Consider the following 27,550-nt stretch of genomic DNA (forward strand, 5'->3'; position numbering starts at 1 on the left):
GGCAGAGACATGCAAACCAGATTTGGCTCCCCATTTTGCTACTCTCCAAGTCCTATCTCTCAGAAGCCATGTTCCAATATCTTGCACTGATGAGATCTAACAAGATCAAAAAAGGCTGTCTGCAAGTTTGGATATATGACTCTGAAGCATTAGGCTGTATCTGTGCTATAAACCAGTGGTTCTGGATGCAGAGTTGGCCAAAGGGACATAAAGGAGTGATTTGTATGTCTCTGCCCATGATGCCTTATGGGAGAATTAAAACTGTCATTTTTGGTATCTAGGCAGTGCTGTGTGTATGGCATGAGACAAGCAAATACCTTCTGATTTCAAAAGGCATCACTTTGCATATAATTGCTAGCTAAGGGCTTTTTGGCTCCTTTCAGCCCTTCTCACCATAACCAGATTTGGCTCCCCATACTGCAAATAACAAAATAGTCAACATCAACTGTTTGTTGGCTATTCCATACCTCCCAACATTTTGGAAACAGAAAGAGAGACAAAAACATTTGCATTGTGGAGCATGGCGAACATTTTTTGACCACACCCATTTTTGTGGCCACAACCCCTAATTACCATGTTCATTTTACAAAATTTGGCAGGCTATGAAAGTTTGAACACTTTTCTTTGGGTTTTAAGTGTTATTACAGTTTTGCTAATGAAGGTGAATTGCCCTTTAAGCTGCAAATCAGTTTCCCAAAGAGACCTGCTTATCTTAAATTGTTACAAATGTATCTAAGTATATATTCTGGGCTCTCTGCCAATTAAGTTAGAAACTTTGCATCTTTTTCTGGCTGTTCAAAGAGAAAGTTGGGACATTCAGTAACAAACCAGGGACTGCGGGTTGAGCTGCTAAAATCTGGACTGTCCCACGAAAAACGGGACAGTTGCGAGGTGTGCTATTCTGCATCCTTCACTGAGAGCAGTGAAGGAGTGAATGCGTGCGCTTGCTGACTTTACTGGGGCTTTCTACAGTCCTTGGAAGATTTATGGGTGAACCGGCTGCTGCCTTCACTGCTTGAAGTGGTTAGAGAAATAAATCACACTAAAGGAATAAAACTACCCCCCCCCCCAAACCTCAACCTGCAGGAATGCTAAGGAAGGAGGGAGAACAGCACAGTCTTAAAATACTCAGAGAATTCAGAGAAAATAACTTACACTATTGACAAGAAAGTCACCTACCAGGGGCCCGTGGTCTGCTTCCTCTATAGGTAACAGGGAATGGTACACACTTTTATAACCATTGATATGTGCCCTATAGAACATTAGCTTTACGGTAAATAACCAAAAGCTTGATTACACTCAGTAGATGTGGACTGTGCCTCATTTGTTGGGTACCTATTCTTTCTTCCCCAGTAATCACTATACTCTTGTTCCCAATATTTCCTCCACGGTTCTCTTAACATTGATGTTTCAATGCCTCTTATTATGAATCACTACCTGGTCTGTTATATTATTTGTTATAGGCTGGCCAGTGAGATCTGCTTCCTCTATAGCAGTGATCCCCAACCAGTAGCTTGTGAGTAACATGTTGCTCACCAACCCCTTGGATGTTGCTCCCAGTGGCCTCAAAGCAGGAGCTTATTTTTGAATTCCAGGCTTGGAGGCAAGTTTTAGTTGTATAAAAACCATGTGCACTGCCAAACAGAGACTCAATCTAGATTCACAATCCACATAGGGGCTACCAAATGGCCAATCACAGCACTTATTTGGCACCCCAAGAACATTTTTCATGCTTGTGTTGCTCCCCAACTCCTTTTACTTCTGAAGGTTGCTCATGGGTTCAAAAGGTTGGGGATCCTTGCTCTATAGTTACACAACTGAGGATGGTGATAAAGAAAATGGATGTTTTTTAACCATTCATTATGTAGAAAGTACCTTTAATTAACATTAAATTAACATTTATAAGGTATCTGGAGTTAGACTAGAAAGTACAATCCTAAGTATATATTCTTTGTCTGTCTACAGAGACTTGCTACTACTAGTTACTATTATCCTATACACATATTATGCTTTTAGCCTTCCCTTTGCCGGTATAAAGGTTTTATCAGGCTGCACCGGACTGACAGTAAGAAAGAAAATGGAATGTTTCTGATGTGCTATCATATGCTTTCTGGATAAGTATCTGGTTTCTCTTGGACTTTAATAGTCTGCACGCTGCCTGCACTGCATGTCAACATGAGCTGGAGAAATACAGAGCAAGGTAAATAGATAATGCCAGGCATAGCAAACATGCTTTGGTTTAAAAATTGGAGCTGGCAGTTGGGTTTATTTATAGCTCACTCACCTTGGCTGCACGGGATGAAAAATAACTAACTGCTTTAGCTCACACATAAAACAAGGCTGATGTCTCTTCATCTCCGATGTAGTTGGGGTTTTCATGTGTGTTGTTTTTTTAAAGTTAGGTGCAAAAATTGCAGCAGAAAAAAAACCCATGGGTGTGGTCAGTGTCGGACTGAGACACCAGGGCCCACCCAAAAACCCTAGACCAGTGGCCCACCAAAGAACCGTAGATCAAGGGCCCACTCTCAGTACTATTATTATTCATCTCCTCACACAACTGCTATTCTCCTAGTCTCTATTCTTTACATATTATAATCTATTATTTCATCTATTTAGCCTCGTTGTTCTCAAAGAAATAGGAAATGACCATGAAATATGCCAAATCTTTAGCAGCACAAGGGCCCACTGACACCTGGGCCCAACGGGACTTTTCCTGGTATCCCGGTGGGCCAGTCCGACACTGGGTGTGGTGAACTTTTTCTGCCTGATATCAGCCCCATGTGGGCAGTGACAGATGTACACCATTCATGTCAGTTATTCACAAATGCGCTATAGTGTTATTTTCTTTATTGGAGGTTTTCCACGGACAGAGAGAAAAATGGCACAGGTAAAATAGCCCTAAAGGTGGCCATAGACGTGCATCGGACGAACGATCGTTAGGTGCCATCTCCCGACCTGCCACTAACCATTCAGATCAAATAAAGTAGTAAAAGAACAGATCAAACAATGTTCTGCCCCTGCAATCATATGAAAGTTATGTCCAACAAAAGCTGGTGACAGTCTCCCATTGGTATCGGCAGATCGGCAATACATGCAGAGATATTATCGGTAGCCGACAGAAATTTTCGAACCAATCGTCTGAACGACTGATCTGCACGAAAAATGCCGAGACACTCCACACAAGGCCTGAAAATCGTACGAATCTAAGATTTGTACGGTCAAATTTTTGCATCTATGGCCAGCTTTAGGGACACAGATTTGCCATATTCAGGTGCATAAAGCGCACATTGACACATGCATGGTGTGTACATGTAACTCCTATTGGCTGCCCTATACATGGTCCTTACATGGTAGGTGTACTTTGGACCTGACAGCACCGAAATTTTAGAAGCTGCTCTTTGCCCTCCATACTAACTAGTGACGTGTGTTAAAGTTAAAATGGTAATAAGCATACCACTTTCCATCTTGATAATTGCGTTTAATACACTTCGATAACCTAACGTGGTTATATATCTGAATTAACATATGGTTCTCTTTGCAAAACTGGACTACAATAAGTGGCATAATGATGGGGTGTGGGACCCCACAAAAAAAATCTTCGTACGGGCCCGGCACATTACAGCATACACCTTGCCGCCCCTCGCTCATGCACGCTGTAGATAGTTTGCGACTACGAGGTCTGCTTACGCCAGTGCCTACAAGTTCCTTCCCATTCACATATTCTGCTGTAGAACAGAACAGAAGTAATAGTTCAAAATGACCAACAATCAGTATCTTCTTTGAGTCCATTTAATTTGATTTGAATTGACATTTGGATAAGGTAGGGAAGGAGAAGGGTCACAGCCAATAGGGGTTTGCCTTGAATAACAAACAGAGTATATTGCTTTGTGACCCAGCAAGATCATCCTATACCACACTTTTAACCAAGCTTAGACTTGTGGGGCGGCCGCAAAGTCCTTGGCCTAAGGTAGAAAAAATCTAGAGGTGGCATGCTGTTTGCTGGCCACATTAACCCTGGAGACTGGGTTTAAGATTTTGACAGCAGTTTGGACCTCCTGCTCACCCAGTCCCCATTGGAGCCAATTGTGCCAGAGCAGCCAGGGGCGCTGAGCCAATGAGGAGAGTTGAGAAACTTGCCTCAGGCGCACTGGAGCCAAATTTCCAGTTTTCAACTGAGAAATTTGTCTCTTCTGGTGCTTAGAGCACAATTGTACTTCTCTGCTCTAGCGTTCTGGCCCCCTGATTCCCCTCGTACCCTCTCCAGCCCCAAAAAGGTGAACATGGGGTGGTGAGGGGGTTGTCAACAGCAAGACACCTCAGGCGGCAAAGGGGCTAGGATCACCCCTTGAGAGCAGCAGCAGTATTGAGGGGGAAGCTGGGAGAAGAACCATGAGGCTAGTTGGGTAATATATGGGAAGAATGTCTTATCTTCTCACTAAGGGGTATATTTATCAAAGAGTGAAATTAGAGATCACCAAAGTCTGCTACAGTGAAATTCTGCCCCTCTCTATTAATTTCTTTGGGATTTTGAAAGGCATATTTATCAATGGATGAACTTTCACTCTCACTTTCACTCACTGTGGTGATCTCTAACTTCACTCTTTGATAAATATACCATAGATGGCCCTAAAAGGCCAGCCTGGAGTTCAAGTATCTTGAGATTTAAGATGAACAATTTTTTTTTAATGTTCTAGATACTTTTGGAAATATGGTTGATATCTGCAACCTTGATATGATCTAAAAAGTGGCCCTCACCAAATACTGACAAGGCTTTGTGAAAAAAAAAATCTAAAAACCACTCAATTAGAGCAATAACAAAATGAGTAAACTGACCTGTAAAACGTTCATGGCAAATACATGTGTAGCCACCTTCTCTCCTGGCGCAGACTCCACCATTCTGGCAGGGGTTGGAATAGCAAAGGTTGATCTCTATCTCGCAGTAATCCCCAGTGAAACCCTGTGGGCAGCGGCAACGTAAACCAGTAATAGGGTGAATTGGACGAAACATAATTGACTCTGAAGCGATGAAAGGGGCAGAGCTATCAAATTTGAGCACAGAGATACATTTCATGTAATTCTCACAGGGCTCCCTCAGGCAAACATTGTCATCAAAAGGAAGAACTTCCAACATGGAGGCAGAGGTCAACGTCATCCTCTTCATGTACAGCTGTTCCTGAAGGTCCTCTGAGCTGAGGAACTGAGAGCGGTCACCATGGGGGGCCAGGGCTGAAAAGCTGACATTCAGTACAGAGCCAGCTACATCCGTGTCATTCTGAATGTTGAAGATGAAGATGTCTTCCTTTGGCGTGGCCAACACTGTAGAAACTCCTTCCAAGAAACTAGTCAACAAGGGGGACAGGAAACGTTCTTGGGACATGTTCTCCAGGCGTACAGTGATGCTGTTCGACAACATGTCCTCGGTTATGATCAAGACACGCAGGACACACTGGGCTGTTACGCTGTGTATTCCATCTAAAAAGGAGGAAGCAAACACAATAACAATTATACATTGTACATATTATACACTATAATACGTTATTAAACAAAGACAATAGCGACCTGTAATTTGTCACAGTAACTTTGTTAAACAATTTAATTTGCCTAATTGCAATCCCTTGATGTGCAGGTAAAGGATCGTTGTGCTTGTACGTTATCCCAACTAAGGTATAATTAATCCTTATTGTGTGCAATCCTATTGGGTTTAATTCATGTTTAAATGATTTTCTAGTAGACTTAAGGTATGGAGATCCAAATTATGGAAAGATCTCATCCGAAAACCCATGCAAAGTACAAAAAAGCACTATGCACGCTGCATTTTGGTTTCCAATTGAGCCCTCATGTCTTCATACACCCTAAAATTTATGCCACACACTCAGGGCTGCCATCAGTAAATATGGGTCTCCATACCCCAGGGACAGCCCTCTGTACGTCTTCATCACTGACAACAATATAGAGGCAGATCTATTGAAGGTTGAAGTGGCCCAATTTACTAACAGACGAAGAGGACAAATCGCTAGCGAAAGAGACCATCAATATCGCAGTTTAACGCCCTATCAACAGGCGCATTTTCGCTCAGACGTACGATCATTTCTCCGCAATTTCACTAAAGTGCGAATTTTAGAGAACGTTACCTCTTTCGCCAGAGTTTCCTTCGCCACCTTAGACCTGGCGAAGTAATAAAAAAAAGCTACATACTCCTCAATCTATTTCAGTGACATCACTTCCAGTTTGCTGAAAAGTTAAAAGAGTTCTAAAAAAAACACTGGCGTCTTTTACATTTTTTTAAGCAGGATTGCCTTCAAAAGTCCTATTAAAGATTTTTGTGTTCATTTTTTTTAACCAATTTGAGGGGCATGCCACATTTGTTTTAGGATGGGCTCATGTCTATGGCATTAGAGGATCTCTTTTGTTTTTATTTTGCTTCCTTGGACATGTGTAATAACAAGTGGCCACTTCAAGCATTTGCACCAACATTTCATAAAGACACATATATGACCTATATGTACCCGCCATATTCAAAGCGTAAGAGTACTAACGAAGTTTCGCTAGGCAGAATTGAACGCTAAAGAAAGATTATTAAGAAATTGCTTGTGCTGACAAATTAACGCTAGCAAAACTTCGTCAGCGTTAGGCTGCTGAGACGCAACTTTGCATTTTAGTGAATTAGCGTAGTGGTAATGAATTTACACCTGGCCAAGTGGCACTAAGTGTGGCGGAGCGTTCGCTGGTGAAAATTCGCCCTTTAGTGAATATATTATAAAAGCCCATAAGCATTTCTAATTAATAGCAGCAGCTGCTGGGAACAATACGGATTTACATAGACACTGCCTACACTCCCAAGAGACTACAATTCCCAGTATCCTCCAGTTGCACTGAACTGTCAGGAGGATGACCTCTCAACAAGAAAAATGAAAGTGCTTCATAAAAATCTCCATGCAGAAAAATGATGAAACCGAGGTATTCATGGGCAGGAATTCATCATATTGCTGGAAGCACTCCTGTTCTTCAGTTAAATACCAGGGGCTGTCACCCTCCCTACAGGTTGAGAGCCATTGATTTTCTCATGTTAAGATGATTAATGAGGGGCAGTGCGAGTAATCAAGACGGGGCTATGTTCGCTGTACTCTCATCATTACATGGAACACAAATGTAGCCATGGATTTAATTAATGTAATAACCTATACATTCTCCTCCAGTCCCTGGGAGAGAGAAGCGCTTAGAATGTTATGGGGTGACTTTTCCCGAGCAGGTGAAATCTGGCTGGAATGTGCAATTTTGTTTTTACAGTCGGCATCACTGCCCAAATTGCCCATCTAATTGCATTATACTATGAAGAATTTTAAATTTACAAGGGGAATGCTATGCCAAAGCAATGATTTTGCATAATGAAATAAAATGTAGCCAGCTGATTAACAGGCCTGGAGGAGAACTGACTTCTGCTACATTGTTTCAAGAAACAAAAAGGGGCAAACAAAACACTGCAAGTAGTAATGAGAGGGCCAGTCCAAAACCCGCGGCTCAGGGCCAGCTCCTACACAAAATCTTGGGGTCATGGCGGTTCAGGGTTGAGCTCTTCTCCTGCTCTCCCTGCCCACGACCTAGCACTGCCAGCTTCCAGCGCCTACATTTATAGACTCGCGCCCGTCCCTTTTGTGACATCACTGTGGGGCGGGCGTTTGTCTATAAATAGAGGGGGAACAGTGGGCTGGACCGGTGGCAGAATGGGTGTGGACAGGTTAGGGTCGGGTGCTGGGTCGAGAATTTTTCGACCCGCACACACCGCACTTGCAGATACACAAAACACTATGGGGCAAATTTACTAAAGGGCGAAGTGAAGCGTGACATCATTTTGCAACTTCGCCGATTTACTAACGGGTGCTGGCATAAATTCGCTAGCGAAATAGACATACTCTAGCGCTACTTCGCACCCTAACACCAGGTGAAGTTGCGCTCTGGCGAAGGGACGTAACTATGCTAATTCACTAACTTGCGGATTTTACTGAACGTTACCTCTTGCGCCAGACTTGACTTTGCCAGCTCAGACCAGGCGAAGTGCAATAGAGTAGATAGGAGTTTCTTCAAAAATAGTTGAATATATCGGGGAAAGATCAGCTCGTTTGGCGTTGTTGCCAAACGAGCAGATCTTTTCGTCTATGGCCACCTTTAGGGAATCCTGCACGTTTTTCCTAATTAGGAAACTGGGCTGTCTGGGTCAAATCCGAACAGGTGGTAACCCTACTCAGGGACCCTTATGATATTGAAGCCCAGAGCAAATGTCCTCTCAGTTGGTCCGTACACCTTTCCCAATATTCACTGCATACAAACCCAGAGCTTTCAGTGCCACAGATCTGCACAGCATCACAATGAGCGATTGTTTCCATAGTAGTGTCAGTCTCAGCAGCTGGCTCACAGATCCCCCCAAACTCTCCTGTGCCCTAGTGGGAAATCTGTTTCCCTTTGAAGAACAATGTAATCCATCATGTACTCCCGTCCCCCTGGGCCTCCCTTGTGCTCTGAGTAGAAACGTTCCATTTCTCCTACTTGGAACACCAGCCAAGGGTGGCAGGGCGAATCCTAAATATAACATCAAATTAACAGAGATTTTAAAGGGATTCCATCGTGATTTTTATGGTGTAATTTTTATTTCTAAATTACACTGTAAATAATTGACTCTACAATATAAAATTTCATTTCTAATCCAACAAGTGTATTTTTTAGTTGTAATATTGGTGTGTAGGTGCATCTCAGGTCATTTCGTTTGGTCATGTGATTTCAGAAAGAACCAGCACTTTAGGATGGAACTGCTTTCTGGCAGGCTGTTGTTTCTCCTACTCAATATAACTGAATGTGTCGCAGTGGGACCTGGATTTTACTATTGAGTGCTGTTCTTAGATCTACCAGGCAGCTGTTATCTTGTGTTAGGGAGCTGCTATCTGGTTACCTTCCCATTGTTCTGTTGTTAAGCTGCTGGGGGGGAAAGGGAGGGGTGATATCACTCCAACTTGCAGTACAGCAGTAAAGAGTAACTGAACTTTATCAGAGCACAGGTCACATGACCGGGGGCTGATTGGAAACTGACAATATGTCTAGCCCCATGTCAGATTTCAAAATTAAATATAAAAAAATCTGTTTGCTCTTTTCAGAAACGTATTTCAGTGCAGAATTCTCCTGCAGTAAAGGGGGAGCCGGAAAATGTTTTGACCACACCCATTTTTTGTAGCCACACCCCTTAATTACCATGTTAATTTTACAAAATTTGGAAGGTTATGAAAGTTTGAACACATTTTTGTTTTATCACAGCTTTGATAATGAAAGGGAATTGCCCTTTAAAGGGGAAACAAACCCATACTAGAAAAAAACCCTACCCTGTGTAGACCAACCTCTCTCCTCCCCCACAGCCTAACTGCCCCCCGGGCAAATGCCCCTAATTTTTTACTTAACCCTCCGTGCAGATCTGGCCTCGGGAGTTCACGGGCGCCATCTTCTTTTTTTCGTCTTCTTCGGAATCTGAGTGGAGTTTAGTCGCATGTGCAGTTTGTGGTTTTTTTCAGAAATTTTTGTGAAATTTCATGACCGGAAATATACTCCAACTGCGCAATTGCTAAACTCCGCTCAGATTCCAAAGAAGAAACTCTGCTCAGACCCCGAAGAAGACAGAAAAAAGAAGATGGCACTCGTGAACTTCTGAGGCCAGATCTGCAGACCTGCTTATCTTAAATTGTTACAATTGTTTCTTTGCTTATCTTAAATTGTTAAAAATGTATCTAAGTGCACCTGCCAAGTATTCTGGGCTCTCTGCCAAAAGCCAATTGAGTTTTAGAAACGTTGCATCTTTTTCTGGCTGTAGAGTGCAGGAGATCAAAGAGAAAGTCTGGACATTTCAGTAACAATCCAGGACTGAGCTGTCAAAATCGGGACTGTCCCGCGAAAAACAGGACAGTTGGGAGGTATATGATCAAAGTGAAGGCTTTGTGCATAGTGACTCGGTATAAAGCACAGGATGCACACGGTGACCAGGTGTAAAGTACAGAGATCACTCTGTGTATAGAGAACATGTATAAAGAACAGGGCTTACTATGTGCATAGTGAGCCAGTGTGAAATACAGGTATGGGATCCGTTATCCGGAAACCCATTATCCAGAAAGTGTGAATTACAGAAAGGTCATTTCCCATTTTTTTATCCAAAAAAATCTAAATGTTTAAAAAGGATGTCTTTTTTTTGTAATAATAAAACAATAGCTTGCACTTGATCCCAACTAAGATACTGTATAATTAATCCTTATTTGAAGCATAAACAGCCTATTGGGATTGTTTAATGTTTACACTATTTTCTAGTAGACTTAAGTAGACCTTTGAAGATCGAAATTAGAGAAAGATCTGTTATCTGGAAAACCCATGGTCCCAAACATTCTGGATAACAGGTCCCATACCTGTACAAGGCAACTATAATATGTTTTGAAGGCCTAACCTATGGTGTTGTCACTGCCATTTACAGCACCGGTCACCAAGTGGCCTCACCACCGCGGGCTATTAAATCTCACCCACTTTCCAGCATCTTTTAAGTATGTTGCAACACAACAGGAGGCCAGTGGGAGGCTAACAATAGATAGATATATAGTTAGATAGATGACAGTGTTAGTGTCTCTTTAAGAAGCGTGTAGGAATTCATTATAGAGATCTATTCTAGATGAGAATGGCATCAGAACCCTATTTAATCTTCTGGCCTTCACTCCAGAAACTCTGCCCTTTGGAAACTGTCAGGAAGCCATGTCAATATTTACTGCCGCCACTTTGTGGTAAGGCATCTATCGATCAAGAGCTGTCCATCTTTCAAGGAAATAAGTACATCAATCATTAGCATTTCAGCGAATACAACAATCCGCATTTCAAAAGACAGCAGTGCTAAATTCTAAGATGCCTTCACATCTTCTCTCTACAACTCAAAAGGGAATGATTCTCTTTTTCCTAATGACAGTAATGAAGAAAGAAAGAAAGAAAGAAAAGAAAGAAAAGAAAGAAAGAAAGAAAGAAAGAAAGAAAGAAAGAAAGAAAGAAAGAAAGAAAGAAAGAAAGAAAGAAAGAAAGAAAGAAAGAAAGAAACAAGACCATGTGAACCCTGCTGCAAAATGGAAGTATTGAGTCCACAGCCAACCCAGAAATGAAAGGACCATGGTAACCCCACTTCTCCGGGGCGAGGAGCATTCAGACCACACAGGCACATGTCAAATCAGTGCAATTAGTTCCAAGTGCATGACCAAATTCCATTGATATCTGCCTGACTTTCCCACAGAGTGATCAGTCACATATCCAGTAAAGGAGGATGCCAACTTTGAAGCAAAAATAATGGCCTTCCAAATTTCCATATGATGAGTGTTCATTCAAATATTGACTGACAGCCTGGAAAATTCTTCAGTTGTAGATCTCATCCAGGGCAGCTCCTGCCATGAGGCAAGGTGAGAACCTTAGACGACAGAGAATGGCTAGCTACCAGTGACTTGTAACTTTAAGAGCTGAATTTCCATTTTTTTAAACCAGAAATTCAGTTCTGCTTGTATAGTGAGTGCAATAGAGCGCTCAAACATTAAAGTTGTAAGTGTGGAGCAGAAGAGGCTGGGGCACCTCAGGCAGCAGCCCTAGGGACAACACTGAACTCATCCTCCCATGGATATGGTCCATGGCCAACAGATATGGACTGACCTCTTCTCTGATCTGGTTATAATTGGATCTCCCTGTGTATAACTGGCTTTTCTCAGCCCACATGGGATCATAGTTACATAGTTAAGTTGGGTTGAATAAAGACTAAAGTCAACCCCCTCCAAATGAAACCTAGCGCCCATACATGCACACACTTCCTACACTCACATTAACTATATATATAACAATATCTATACTAATTGTAGATTTTTATATCACTAAAACCTTGGATATTATGTTTGTCCAAGAAATCATCTAAGCCCCTCTTAAAAGCATTAACAGAATCAGCCATATAGTCTCTGCACTCCAGCTCATTTATATCCCTCTTAAGGACTGGAGTCCAAAACTGAACTGCATACTCCAGATGAGGCCTCACCAGGGACCTATAAAGAGGCAGAATTATGTTTTCATCCCTTGAGTTTATGCCCTTTTTAATGCCATTTATTTGCTTTAGTGGCCACAGAATGATACTGCCCAGAATTAGACAACGTGTTATCTACAATCGCATTTTCAGTAAATCCTAGGAACAGGGACCTCAACTTACAATCATGATTTCTGTACAAGTGTTCAATAAGAAGATAAACTTTGTCATACAGTACCGCTCTTTTATTTGCCAGTGCTACACTGTCCCAGGCTGCTCCACTCCAATCTCTAAAGTAGCTGTGTAACTACAGTGAGCCAGGCCCCCTTTCAAAAAAATCTTCAGAGGGGCCTGGTGCTAGAGTCCTGCAGCTGGTCGGGTTACCCACAAAAACCTGCGGTACCCTGCGGGTTGCAGCTAGAAGTTCGGGGTGCGTTTATAGGCACGGGTCAGCGGTTCTGTGTATCCTTTTTTTGATAACGCCTACTTCCAATGATGTCACTTCCGGTTTACAATGACAACACTTCCTGATTCTTGATGGTCATTGGGTCGCGGGTCCAGGTTGCGGATAAGGTACTTGCAGGTCGGGTAGCGGGTCCAAGCGGTTAAGAATATGGGTTGCGGGTCCGGGTTGCGGATTGCAGGCTACAAGTACAAGTCAGATATGGGTTCCAAAAAATTGACCCACGCAGGACCCGCTTCCCGCCGGACTTGTGCCCCCCTTCCTTGCTGCAGGTAAGAGAGCAGCTGGGGAGGAGGGTTTTTTTATTAGCTATAGATGAAGCAGACCCACAGTCCGGGCCCCCCTACGACCGTGGGGTCTGCTTCTTCAGTAGTTACGACACTGCTCTACACAATAACACAAAAAGGAGACAGACACAAAGACTTTTCCTTTTAGGCAACCCCCCTATCCCCCTAGAACATTTATTGATTCCAGAAAATTATGGCATAAACAACGCCCTTGGACAGATGAAATTCAGTGATGAATGGGGGGTTGCACCAAAAGCTTATGCAATAACTTTCTGCTATCAATAAAAGTTGTAGATCAATAACCCACAAGAGAAGGTCCATGTCCTTCCCGTTTCCATGCTATTCTATATAAGTACTGTTCACCATAAAACTATTCATTCGAAAAGACCAGTAATGCCAAAAAAATATCAGAGAAATGAGCAGAAATGCTATATTTCTATCCCAATATTGCTTTATCTGTTGTCTAAGCAAAGCCCACTATATCATTGTGAAGATGGAGATGGGGAGGCAGATTTATCTAAGTTTTTTTTTTACTCTATTAAATTAGATTTTCTTTGAAATTCGGTTGGGGTGTTATTTATTAGGGATGCACCGAATCCAGGATTCGGTTCTGCATTCAGCCAGGATTCATCCTTTTCCAGCAGGATTCGGATTTGGCCGAATCCTTCTGCCTGTCCGAACCGAATCAGAATCCTAATTTGCAAATGCATATGCAAATGAGGGGCGGGGAGGAGATCACATAACTTTTTGTCACAAAACAAGGAGGTAAGGAAGAAAAAATGTTTTCCCCTTCCCGCCCCTAATTTGCAGGATTCGGAGTTGGTTCGGTATTTGGCCAAATCATTCACTAAGGATTCTGGGGTTCGGCCAAATCCCAAATAATGGATTCGGTTCTATTAAAACCTATTAAAAATCTATTACAAAAATAGAATATTTAAAACTCGGACGATTCAAGTTTCTCCAAAAAAAACTCGTATGTCAGTAAGGTTACAAACATCTCCAGATTGGTCACTGGACCTCTACCATTGACTTATACATGAATTTGGCAGGTTTTAGGTGGCGAATAGTTGAATTTGAATTCTTAATGTGCCAGAGTATGATAAATCTTTGGGGATATATGAAATAAAGGAAGCGGACCGCATCAGAGCTCACCCGGTTTTCGTGTCCATCCAGACGCTGCCCCACGCGAGACGCCGGCACCTCCTCGCCTGTATGACTATTCAGCAACTAAGAATCCTGCTACACAGGCGATATGCTGGACATTTATGAAAGGGCACAAGCAGTTTCTTCCTAATTTCAGCTTTATTGTGCGCACATGCTAGTACAAAATAAGTGGTGGTGGGTGTCCTGGACTTACGCGTTTCTTGCCGCTTTTGCGATATGATAAATCTTGAAAGTCAAATGCAAATTCTTTTTAAAAAAATTCTAATTGGGTTTGGATAATTACATAGTCGAATTTGACAGTTTTGAAAATTTGAATTTTCTATTGGACCCTTAATAAATCTGCCCCTAAGTATATATTATATGTAAATAAATACCGTTGCCTTAGCCCCTGAATGTGTGCCATTGCCTCTGAAAAATAATTTAATTAAATATATATATGCATCTCAAAAAATTTATGTAAATGTGCCAATAAATGCTTAGTACAGAGGAAATATTTAGACCTACTGGATGGGGGTTACTGTCTCCTACTGGATATGAAGGAGATCTTGTTGTCTATGGATGGAATACAGCAGTGTTTTTCAAGTGAGTTCTCGTTGTGCTTTATGGAATTACTGTTCGTTCTACTAAGAGAATGGCGCATCCCACTAAAGCTGAAAGGGCTGCCGACGATGTCTGCACAGCCCATTAATGATGGCAAGAGTAATCTCTTATCGCTACGCTGTTCTCATTAGTGCCGTCGGTGATGGTTTCATTTGTACCTCAGCGCCGAGCTCCCAGGGGAATAAAATTAAGGTATGTTCAGGACTTAACGGTGATGTAATTTGTCTCTCAGACAAGGCTCCATTGACCTACGTACGGCAGTATTAACAATTAATGGCTTTTAGGAAGTCAAACAAGGAGTAGTGCTTTACCTGAAACCTTATTGTGGAAGCAAAGTCTGGCTGAAGGTGCTATGAATACGAGGGAAGCATTAAATCAAGGAGCAAAGGCATATTTAGATACAAATGTTACAAAACAATATTTCTCGACTGTAATAATTAGTTTTGACTTATAAAGGTTAGTGGCTTATAATTCCAAAGATGATATAAAGACTGTATGGTATGGGAAAACCTTGGTATGTTTATTCCCCACTTTGCAGGGGAGAAAGCGCTATGATGCTTAAAACCACACTCTGCACCCCAAGGGACAATATAACTCCCACCCAGGTTTTTTCCCGGTGTCCCTCTGGCCCAGTCCGACCTTGGCAGTGATGTATTTACTTTGGTCAAAAAAAGATAGTTTTATCCAAGTAGTTTTGGCATATAGTTCTGGATTTTCAGACAAGCAATCTTTTCTTGAAGATACTAAATACTTTCCCTATGATATAAATGATTGTTCTGACTTTAACTTCTGAAGACTGATCAGTGAAAATGAATAACACTAATAACTTGTCTCCTCTCTCAGGGACTCAGTGCTCATTTGTTATCTGAGTCTCAAGCCGTGGGGATCTGAGTAAGATGTATCGGTCTCATCACAGTCTGGCAACAATACATTGCACCCACTGCAGAGAATATAAACTTCTCATATGTCCCCAATTATGCATTGTAAACTATAGTCTGGCTGACTCCTCCTTGGTGCCCCGTAAACACACAGATGCCCCAGTCAGGACCATGTTTTCAATCCTACCTGAGAATGGACTTTTTGCCCCATTGTTTACATCAGTAGCATAAATAAAAGTGTATGGGCCCTGCAGCAAAATTCGCACTGGGGTCCTATATGAGACCTTCCATGCTATGAGCTGCAAAGAGCCCTTCAGAGATGCAGAGAAACTGAGGGTAACCTCTTAACCTGGTGACTGACATGTGTAGTATGCAGACTGTGCATGGTGTAGAAGGTATAGTAGGGAGAGATGTTGCCTTTACTAGCAGTGAGGATAATAGTCTCTTGAAAGGGACTGTGGCTGTGGGATAGCAGGTATAGTAGGGAGAGATGGTGCCTATAGTAACAGTGGGATAATAGTCTCTGGGAAGGGAGTGTGACTGTGGGATAACAGGTATAGTAGGGAGAGATGGTGTCTATAGTAACAGTGTATAATAGTCTCTGGGAAGGGAGTGTGACTGTGGGATAGCAGGTATAGTAGGGAGAGATGGTGCCTATAGTAACAGTGGATAATAGTCTCTGGGAAGGGAGTGTGACTGTGGGATAGCAGGTATAGTAGGGAGAGATAGTGCCTATAGTAACAGTGGGATAATAGTCTCTGGGAAGGGAGTGTGACTGTGGGATAGCAGGTATAGTAGGGAGAGATGGTGCCTATAGTAACAGTGGGATAATAGTCTCTGGGAAGGGAGTGTGACTGTGGGATAGCAGGTATAGTAGGGAGAGAGATGGTGCCTATAGTAACAGTGGGATAATAGTCTCTGGGAAGGGAGTGTGGCTGTGGGATAGCAGGTATAGTAGGGAGAGATGGTGCCTATAGTAACAGTGTATAATAGTCTCTGGGAAGGGAGTGTGACTGTGGGATAGCAGGTATAGTAGGGAGAGATGGTGCCTATAGTAACAATGGGATAATAGTCTCTGGGAAGGGAGTTTGACTGTGGGATAGCAGGTATAGTAGGGAGAGATGGTGCCTATAGTAACAGTGGAATAATAGTCTCTGGGAAGGGAGTGTGACTGTGGGATAGCAGGTATAGTAGGGAGAGATGGTGCCTAGAGTAACAGTGAGATAATAGTCTCAAGGAGGGACTGTGACTGTGGGATAACAGGTATAGTAGGGAGAGATGGTGCCTATAGTAACAGTGGATAATAGTCTCTGGGAAGGGAGTGTGACTGTGGGATAGCAGGTATAGTAGGGAGAGATGGTGTCTATAGTAACAGTGGATAATAGTCTCTGGGAAGGGAGTGTGACTGTGGGATAGCAGGTATAGTAGGGAGAGATGGTGCCTATAGTAACAGTGGATAATAGTCTCTGGGAAGGGAGTGTGGCTGTGGGATAGCAGGTATAGTAGGGAGAGATGGTGTCTATAGTAACAGTGGATAATAGTCTCTGGGAAGGGAGTGTGACTGTGGGATAGCAGGTATAGTAGGGAGAGATGGTGTCTATAGTAACAGTGGGATAATAGTCTCTGGGAAGGGAGTGTGACTGTGGGATAGCAGGTATAGTAGGGAGAGATGGTGCCTAGAGTAACAGTGGGATAATAGTCTCTGGGAAGGGAGTGTGACTGTGGGATAGCAGGTATAGTAGGGAGAGATGGTGCCTATAGTAGCAGTGGGATAATAGTCTCTAGGAATGGGCAGATCCTAGATACATATTCACAAACAGCAGGATCAATTACCTTTTAACAGAGGCAACCATTTGTAGAGTCATTAACTGGATAAGCTTATAGACAAATACAAGAGTCCTCTGCACTCAACCCATAATCAATATATTTAAGACAGAGACATTTTGTGCATACTGCTACTAAAAAATGCCTTACCCTTTAAACAACACAGGGATTGTTTGTCCATATATTGCAATATATTTAAGCTGGCCGACTACGTCAAAGTCATCCCATATCTGGCCAGTCCTACGCTCAATTTTCAGCTGATTCATTAAGAATTCTATTGCTTTATTATACATTTTACAAAGGGACTAAGTTTTACCTGCGACTTACTAGCTGCTTTCAAAGTAAAACTCGGCTGCCCTTTTATTAGACACCAGTGGGATCACCTGACTATAGCTGGGAAGGGTGGGAGCTACAACATGGTCACTGCTCCTGATATAGTTATACAGGAGCAGTGACCATATATCCTAATGGTTTTAAAAATTAGTGGTGAGCACAACTTCTCTTTGTTTCTTATAGTTAAACTGGATATGCTGTCTATGAGTGCCAGTTAATATCCCCCATGCCAAAGATGCCTCGCTATAAATGTAAGTCACAAGTAATGCTCCTTAAGCCGTCGCACTGGTTGTACAATAGCAGCGGGGCTCCCCTCCCAATATAATTAATGCAATGTTAATGGTAATGCAATGGTACAGTCTTTTGTCTCTCAAGCCCAGACATGGAGAAAGCCAGACTTGTGAGTGAGATGTGAGTTTAATTAACCCCATTTTTTGCAGCATGCGGTACCTCAAATATGCAGGTGTCAAAAAGAACAATAAATGTCAGCAGGCAACGTTTTATACGAGCCATCATGGTCACTCACTCAACCAACGAGAATCCCAGGTTGTTGAGCGTTGAGCTTGGGGTGGGGAATGAAAGGAGACGACTAATGGATTCATGTTATTATCAGAGCCAGTGCACTCGTATATGTGCCTTGAATACACAGCCTGGAAGGCAGGGTCCTTACACGCACATTATAATGGGCTTTCTCTTCAAGCAAAGGCAGCGGCTTGTGAGTCGCCTATCCCTGTCCAAAGACAGATAAACCATTTCTAATTTGTTACAGTGAGGCCAAGGAACCCGGCTAGGAGGCTTGAAAGAGCAGCTTGAAAACGAGCGGCCAGTCTGCATATCTATCTGCCCGAGAGCACCCGCGTCTGTCTGTTTGATAGGACCCATGAAAGAAACCTGGGGAACTTTTGAAATGGTGCAACAAAGGCCACTGCCATAATTACATTGTTTGAAGAACCATTTCCGACTCCCCCAGAAATGACATCTGTCAAAGTCAAGAAGCAAACGTTATAATCAGGCAAATCTGAAAGACGGATCCTAATCAGTTCCATAAATACGGCTCGGAATCTTTCAATCGCTTACACCGGAGGAGAAAGGGAAATGGACGGGAATAATACATTTAACCCTTAGCTGCTGAGAGCAGCCCTCGGAAAGCCAAAAATAAATGAGGCAATTTTACTCCAAACAATAGCGACACTGAGAAAGAGCATGCACACGGCACAGAGCGGGATGAAATTTACAGTTAATTAAAGGGACATTGTTGTGGGAATTTTTTTTTTAATCAGCTAATAGTGCTGCTCCAGCAATGAAATCCGTTTCTCAAAAGAGCAAAAAGATTGTTTTAATATTTAATTTTGAAATCTGACACGGGGCTAGATATATTGTCATTTTCCCAGCTGCCCCCAGTAATGTGACCTGTGCTCTGATAGACTTTAGTCACTCTTTACTGCTGTACTCCAAATTGGAGTGATATCACCCCTCTCCCCCAGCAGCCTAACAATAGAACAATGGGAAGATAACCAGATAACAGCTCCCTAACACAAGATAACAGCTGCCTGGTAGATCTAAGAACAGTAAAATCCAGGTCCCACTGCAACACATTCAGTTACATTGAGTAGGAGAAACAACAGAAAGCAGTTCCATCCTAAAGTGCTGGCTCTTTCTGAAAGCACATGACCAGGCAAAATGAGATGGCGCCTACACACCAATATTACAACTAAAAAATAAACTTGTTGGTTCAAAAATGAAATTTTATATTGTAGAATGAATTATATGCAATGTAAACAATGTCATTTAGAAATAAAAACTACATCATAAAAACCATGACAGAAACACTATGGGGCAAATTTACTTATGGTCGAATATCAAGGGTTAATTAACCCTAGATATACGACTGCGAAATTGAAATCCTTCGACTTCGAATATCGAAGTCGAAGGATTTACCGCAAATAGTTAGATCGAACGATCAAACAAAAAATCCATTGATCAAATGATTTTTCTTCGACCTAAAAATTGTTCCAAAGCCTATGGGGACCTTCCCCATAGACTAACATTGACTTTGGTAGATTTTAGGTGGCGAACTAGGGGGTCGAAGTTTTTTTTTTTAAAGAGACAGTACTTCGACTATCGAATAGTCGAAAGATTTTTAGTTCGAACCGTTTGATTTGAAGTCAAAGTCGTAGTCAAAGGTCGAAGTAGCCCATTCGATGGTCGAATTAGCCAAAAAAACATTAGAAATTCGAAGTTTTTTTTAATCTATTCCTTCACTCGAGATAAGTAAATGGGCCCCTTAATAATATAACTCTAATAATTCTGGCCATGAACCAGAGGCGTGTATCCATGCCCATTTAAATTCTAGGATAGATCTCGCTCATCCAAGCACTTGGCCCCCAGGTAGGGTTGCCAGTTTTTCTAAAGAAAAATACCAACCTTCCTATGTTTTTATCTTTCTTCCCTATTAATTACATTGGCATCAAGCATCATTTTGTTAACTGTCTAGGAATAAATTAGAGATATGTGCAGACCTATCAGGAGAGAACAGCAAGAGTGGTCCAGTGTGGTCCTTATCCAATCAATATCTTGCTGGGCTTTATAAATGAGCCCTTGAATCTATGAGCAGTATCTTCAAATGACCTGCCCTGTCAAGCAGATCTGCTCCGGATACTTCTATTTCTTAAGAATAAATCATGTAGTATTTTTTCCATGGCTTTTTGTACGTGACATAAGAAGTAAGAAGGAGGTGCTTGAGGTTTGAACAAAATATCAAGCTTTCATCACCATTTTCTAATACAAGAGACTATCCGCCCCAAACCAAAAACTTAAACTTATAGCCAAACGTAGCCACGGGCTCCTCAGACCCCTTTTGGGCTTCGCGCCCCTAGGCCACTGGGTCCTAGTGCCTGCAACAGCGCTCGCACTTCCCCCACCCCTGTGCACATGCGTCTGGGATGATGCGTACAGGAGTATTCGTCCCCAGTGCTCCTCCTAAAATCTTGCCAGGCCTTTTTGGCCTCGCCACAAATCCGGGCATGGAGATGCTGCCAGACAGGGCTGATCTTGGCCTGTGTTTAAATGAATCAACCAATCCCCTACCTCTGCTCCCTCCTGCATCTGCAGAGGAACTGCTTCTGGCCTGGATGCAGACACTCAGATTGGATTGTGGTGTAGATACGAGTGTCTACGCATTTTTAAGCCAAAATCTGCTCTGTGTGTTTGCGCCAAGAGGTACTGCCCTAGTCTGGCTGCAGACACCCAGAGGGGATTTCTTCTCAAAGATTCACACCGAAATCCATCCAGTATGGAGCAGAGGCCATCAGATATGTTGATTATAAACCCAGGCCCGGATTTGTCGTGAGGCCATAAAGGCCCAAGCCTAGGGTGACAAAGTATTAGGGGCAGCATGCCGCCCAGCTGCTTTCTGGGGACGCGCGGTATTATTTACATGGCTTTTTGTACGTGACATTTTTTGGACTCTGAATAAGAAGTAAGAAGGAGGTGCTTGAGGTTTGAACAAAAGATCAAGCTTTCCTCACCATTTTCTAATACAAGAGACTATCCGCCCAAAACCCAAAGCTTACACCTATAGCCAAACGTAGTCATGGGCTCCTCAGACCCCTTTCAGGCTTCGCTCCCCTAGGCCACTGGATCCTAGTGCCTGCAACAGTGCTCGCACAAAGGCCCGGGTGTAGGGTGGCAAAGTATTAGGGGCTGCATGCAGCTCAGCTGCTTTCTCGGGAGCACTGAGGACGCGCAGCTCCGGCTCCTCCTTCGTGCTCCTCGCGCGAGGGAAACGTAGTGTGGGCGGCAATGTCTGGGTGGCCTTGGGGCACCCGCCCCATGAAATCCAGTTCTGCATTGGCCTGAGTATAAACTGCCACCCTTTCTGGCAGTAGTGCTGAATGACTACACGTTTTTTTTAACCAAAATACGCTCCAAGAAGTACTGTGCCGGCCTGGGTGCAAACACCTGGAGGGGATTTTCACTCAAAATTATACAGTGTACCTGAATATGTGCTTAAGATGTAGTTTGTGTGACTCCAATATAACGTGGCAAACAGAATAACCACGTTCATTCTAAATGTTTGTCAAGTCAGTCATTACTGTATCTTCGGCCTATTCTGGCAAACTCTCCATGTCAGTGCGCCCTGTGGTCGAATCCATATATATTTATAAGGTGTGACAAAGAAAGAAAAAAAAAAACAAGGCTGCGGGGCCTTTGCTTGTGTATTCAACCCTCTTATGTTCATAACAACTGCCATCATCTTCCATTGCTAGACTTCAAAGGGACTTCATGAACATCCTTTCAATGAGACATTACTTTGCCTATCCAGCAGCTCCAGACAGATGAACCTGGTACTCTAACAGCAAAATTGATCTCCTAGGGATTTTAGTTAAACTATCCCTTGCAGTGATGCGCCTGTTGTCTTTTTGCTAAGGACGACACTTTGTAAGCTGAGTGGTTCATACAGAGAGCAATTTGCAAAGGGGGTGGGGTGGTCTACGATGGAAAAATGAAAGAGGACCAACCGAAGGAGCTATTTATAACATATTAAACAGGATATAGCTAAGCTAATGCATTATAAATGATTATTCTATGAGCTGTATTTCAGGATTAATTAAAACTCTAAGCTGCTGGAGGGGCCAAAGACGCAAAACTTACATTTTCATATGGTGAGCTAAGTGGGTCATTTAAACATTGTTGCTAAGTTACCCATACCTCCTTCTCCTATAAGAACCACAGTGCTGTGGTTGTTCCATGATGAAACGTTGGGAGTCTAGTCATGTCACTTACTGCCTGGAGATCTGCTGATTTTCTAATCAGAGGTTTGACTAATATTTAAAAGAAAAATGCTGCCCAATAAAAAAACCAACCTTGAAGCTTATAATAAATACATTTGGGTACCCTAGGAGTTGGTGTTAAGCTGGCTATGCCTAGCTAGATGTTCTTGAAGATCTCCAAATGAGCAGATGTTTGCCTGATCTGGCCATACCAGAGAGATTCCATCATGTAGACCTTGGCCAATCAAGATTAGAATATAACATTTTGGTGGCCCATTAAGATTCATCAGCACAGCTCATTCAGTTGCTGCCTGTCAACATTTCCAATAAAGCTCAATCAGCATGTAACAGAACCCTAGCCAGAAACAAATGAGGGAGGTCATTTTGGGTCCATACACAGGCCAACAGGCTACTGGCTAAGCCTTTACAATATTACTCATACATGGGCACCTTTAGACTGTGGAAAGCAATCACTACTTTGTCCAAATGCATAAAAGTCAATGGACATCCGAATCATTTTGGCGTGTGACAATTTAAATGGCTGGGACTATACCGGCGCGCGTCAATTTTTTATTTTTTTGTCACGTCTCATTTTTCGCCGACGAATTTTCACTGCAATGTCGCAGAAATTCGCCACAAATTCATGCCTGGAAAATGTATTCGCCCATCACTAATGTTGTGTTATTTGGAGACATTAAGAAAAAAATAGGGATTGAGAGCTCAGTTTGCAGGCAGATAGCAAAAGTATTCCACTAAACCCCATTCCCATGGTGCCTTGTACATAACGGTTTAGTGTGGGGGAAAAAATAACAGATTATGATTTTTTTTTTCTAAACGCGAGGCGATGGAACAGCAGATATGTGACTATCGCCCCAGGCGTCTTGCTGCAGGATCAATCAAAGCTCTGAACCACTTGCTTGTGATAGGCTGCCTGACATGATCTGGAGAAGGAAAGCATTTGAAGGTCTCAGCAGTGAGGCAGGAGCTCTGGCTATTGCATGTGATTGTGATGAAGGGCTGTGGGGAAAATCAGAGGCAATTGTGCTCAGGTCCATTTGTCCTTTCCTCATGCTGGGTAATTTATTGGGCATTTTGTACACATTCGCCGCAAGACCAAAATTGCAGGGTTTGTGGATGAGCGTGGATGCGTGTGTAACAACTCCCTAACTGGATTGGGGTCTTGCTTTTATCACAAGTGAGAAATCTGTGGTTAATTCAATCATATGAAATACACGTCATGTGACTTGTGCAAGCACTTTAGGATGGAATTACTTTCTGGCAGGCTGTTATTTCTCCTACTTAATGTAACTGAATCAGTCTCAGTGGGACTTTGCTTTTACTATTGAGTGTTGTTCTTATATCTACCAGGCAGCTGTTATCTTGTGTTAGGGAGCTGCTATCTGGTTACCTTCCCATTGTTCTGTTGTTTGGCTGCTGGGGGGTGATATCACTCCAACTTGCAGTAAAGCAGTAAAGAGTGACTCAAGTTTATCAGAGCATAAAGCTGGCCATAGACGCAAAGATTTTCGGACCGTGTGTGGAGAGTCCCGACATTTTTCGTCTGGCAGAGATTGGCCATTTGGTTGATCAGAAAGGATAAAAGATTTCTGTCAGCTGCGGGTAATATCTCTGCATGTATTGGCGATCGTACGATTTTCAGAGGGAGACTGTCACAAGTTTTGGTAGGACATAACTTTCGTACGATTGCGGTCAGGGGCAGAACATCGGCTGATCTGTTCTTTTGTACTTTATTAGATCGGAATGGTTAGTGGCAGGTCGGAAGATGGGAAAGTCCGATCGTACGATGATTCGTACGACCGGATCTTTGGGTCTATGGCCAGCTTAAGATATACTGCCTCTAACTGTCATTGAATATCTGACACCCAACTCCTGCATGAAGACAGAATGAAGAGAAACAGGTGCTAAGAGAGGAATAGTGAATATACACTTTATTATTTCTGAAACAGTACGGAATTTTTAATTGATTGTATTTAGAAATTTCAGTATGCTGAAATTTAAATTTTTGCGATAGTTCTCCTTTAAAAGCTGATGGCATACCAACCCATGGTCAGCAGCCATTGTTGCAGGTCTGTTTACCTGTCAGTGCAGAGGGACAAAGTTTGGCCTGAGTATTTTCGGCCCTTGGGCACACTAAAAGGCACCCTGAAACAAACCTTGAGGAGAACAAACTTCTGCTACATTGTTTCAGGAGTCAAACCAAGCAAGATAGCAGTGCCAGGCCAAACACTATGGGCTCCTAAAGCAATGGCTTCCCCGCATATGTCCCCTCACTCTGCAACTCCTGTTCGTCAACTCACATAATAGCCCACCCCGATACCTGAAAGCTGAGCTTCTGTTCGCCAGAATTAAAGAAGCGCCAGAACTAGGGGTAGACTGTAGCGCTGCCCTTACCATTGCATCTTAGGCACTTGTCTTTTCTGACTACATGTAGTTCTGGCCCTGCAAGCATTATAAACATTTTCAAATAATTACAAATAACTTTAAGCACTGCCAATGTTTAATGAATGTGAATTATAAAGCTGCTTAGCATTACATATTTCAGACAGAGTTCCCCTTTAAGTCACTACTAGCACAGGAATATTTTAGGGAGGTAGGTACAAGAGAAAATTGGGAGAAGTTTTGAGCTAACCCGCAAGAGTACCTGATTGGCCCCAGGCAAGGGCAGTTCTTATTTTTATGGCAGGCCAATATAATATTGGCAACATATCAAGAGCTGTTCAATGATGGGCGCTCGGAGGACTCAACACTGGTTGGGAGACACAAAAACATGGGAATACAATACCTGCAATAATGTATGTATATAGAAAGGGTCCTTGTTGTTCTGGGCTTGCTTATTGGTATTAAATCAGTGGCATAACTACCAGGGGTGCAAAGGGTGCGACGGCACCTGGGCCCGCACCCTCTTGGGGCCCACCGGAGCCACGATAATGGATATCGTGGGTGGTTGGGCAGGGGGAGATTTTACAGCGCACGCGATTCATAGGGGGGAGGGCCTAACAGGGGGGGCCCAGCTGCTCATCCTATACCAGGGCCTGCCGGTGAGTAGTTACGCCACTGTATTAAATCTGCTTTCAGACAGAGTTCCCCTTTAATTCTAACCCATGGGAACCACACCAGGCAGAACTACACATGAACAAACTCTCACTCTCCATTCATATTAAATCCCCCACATGCCATTTTCTCTGCCCCTCCCCGGAGTGCTGTCTCTGCAGTCAGAAATAGGTTAGAAAGAAAAGAATTGCCGCTAAGATGAGTGTGAGCAGTCAATTTTTCTGCAAGTGCCGTTTTACTTCATGAGCCACTTTTACACTTCAAATTGCATGAGTTGTGCATGGCCGGGGTGAATCTGGGTAAAAGCATTAAAGCTCTGCCAAGTATTTCGTATTGGCAGGCTTAGTATTGTACAGCAGAACAAGAACTTCTAAAAAGACCATGAGTACAGTATGAAGCCAGTGTGCCTATATGGAGAGAAGCAGCTCCATCCACATAATAAGGCTCAGTCTGTCCAACCATGAGGTCAATTCTTTTTGAATGGGACACCTTAAATGCAGTGGAATAAAATACTTAAGCCTCTGCCACAGTGTGTGCCACAAGTGTGTGTTCTTCAGTCATCCCATACATTTCCTGGGGCAAATCACCTGCACCCCTAATCCATAATAATGGCCACAACTCATATAGGAGGTCCCGGGAGACACTATTAATGGTAGCCTAATAAAATTGTTGACATCCACAGAACTCTGAATAAAATACCAGGGTAGGATTGATGTTAAGTACCGAGTTAAACACACACGTGTGTTAAGAGTTTATTGGTATTGTACTCTGTCCCAATGCTACCAATGGTTCAATGATCAATGGTAACCAAGGGATACTGGATGCTGGGCAAGTAAATAAGAAAAAAAAACTAACCAGAGAGTTGGTGAAAAGATTAACCAGAGAGTTGGCAGTTAGCAGTAGAGATCAGGGGCAGAACTACTGGGGTGCGATTGCAGCTGGGTCTATACCCTCTTGGGAACCACCAGACGATCATACTGGCACGAATCTGGCATACAAGTTGGGGGGGGCCTGGTTGCATGGCCTGCACCCGGGCCTGGGAACTACTAGTTCAGGAATATTTTAGGGAGGTAGGTACAAGAGAAAATTGGGAGAAGGTTTGAGTACCAGATGATCCTCTGATTGGCCCCAGGCAAGGGCAGTTCTTATTTTTATGGCAGGCCAATATAATATTGGCAACATATCAATAGCTGTTCGATGATGGGCGCTAGGAGGACCCAACACTGGTTGGAAAACACAAAAACATGGGAATAGAGTACCTGCAGTTTGTGGATGATTAATAATGCATATATATATAAAAAGGGTCCTTGTTATTCTGGACTTGCTTATTGATATTGCGCGCTTAATTATAAGTATCACTGAATACTCACCTCTCTGTTACATAGCAACACAGCACAGAATTCCAATGGCCTTGAGGAATCAACAGGAGAATGGAATATACTATACAGATTTTCTACACATACAGTACACGGACTATATACTGTACGGATATCCTGCAAGGAAGTGCAATTATTTTCTCATTCCTATTCCTCTTACTTAACAGCAATTTATTTGCCGAGAAATAAGATGCCTACTGTGTAATGTAATTAGTGCACCTGGTATAAATAAGCAGAGGGACATCTCCGCAGATCTCTATCAACATAGCTTAGAGAAATGGCACGGGGTTACTGGAAGAAAGGGACTTTCATCTCCAGCTCTATAAAAGGTTGATCACAAGAAGAAAAAGAATCCGTAGCTTACTGTGGGGTTCTGACTACGGTGCAGGGGGTAAAGTAAAGTAGGCAAATTTGGAAAATAAATTTCCCCCAGCAGGGCTAAGCTGTTGATCTAGATACTCTTGAAGCTGCCATACCTCCCAACATCTTGGAAATAGAAAGAGGGACAAAAAGATTTGAAGCTAAGAGCGTGGCAACCCGCTGATTCCCATGTTCATTTTACAAAATTTGGCAAGTTATGAAAGTTTGAACAGATTTTTTGTGGTTTTTATGTGTTATTACAATTTTGCTAATGAAGGTGAATTGCCCTTTAAGCTGCAAGTCACAATTTCCCCAAGAGACCAGCTTATCTTAAACTGTTACAATTGCTTCTTTGCTTATCTGAAA

General features: G+C 42.7%; 1 protein-coding gene across 4 annotated transcripts in view; it reads right to left on the bottom strand.

The window, feature by feature from the left end:
* LOC108715881 (cadherin EGF LAG seven-pass G-type receptor 3) overlaps positions 1–27,550 on the bottom strand; it is a 153,896-nt gene that overhangs the window by 100,921 nt on the left and 25,425 nt on the right. For all 4 annotated transcript variants that reach the window (XM_018261406.2, XM_041561740.1, XM_041561739.1 and 1 more), the window contains exon 2: positions 4,834–5,472. In XM_018261406.2, the coding sequence (XP_018116895.1) occupies positions 4,834–5,472 (639 nt within the window). The remainder of the gene's footprint in view (positions 1–4,833; positions 5,473–27,550) is intronic.

The sequence above is a fragment of the Xenopus laevis genome, chromosome 4S (genome assembly GCF_017654675.1).
Source record: "Xenopus laevis strain J_2021 chromosome 4S, Xenopus_laevis_v10.1, whole genome shotgun sequence".
NCBI lineage: Eukaryota > Metazoa > Chordata > Amphibia > Anura > Pipidae > Xenopus > Xenopus laevis.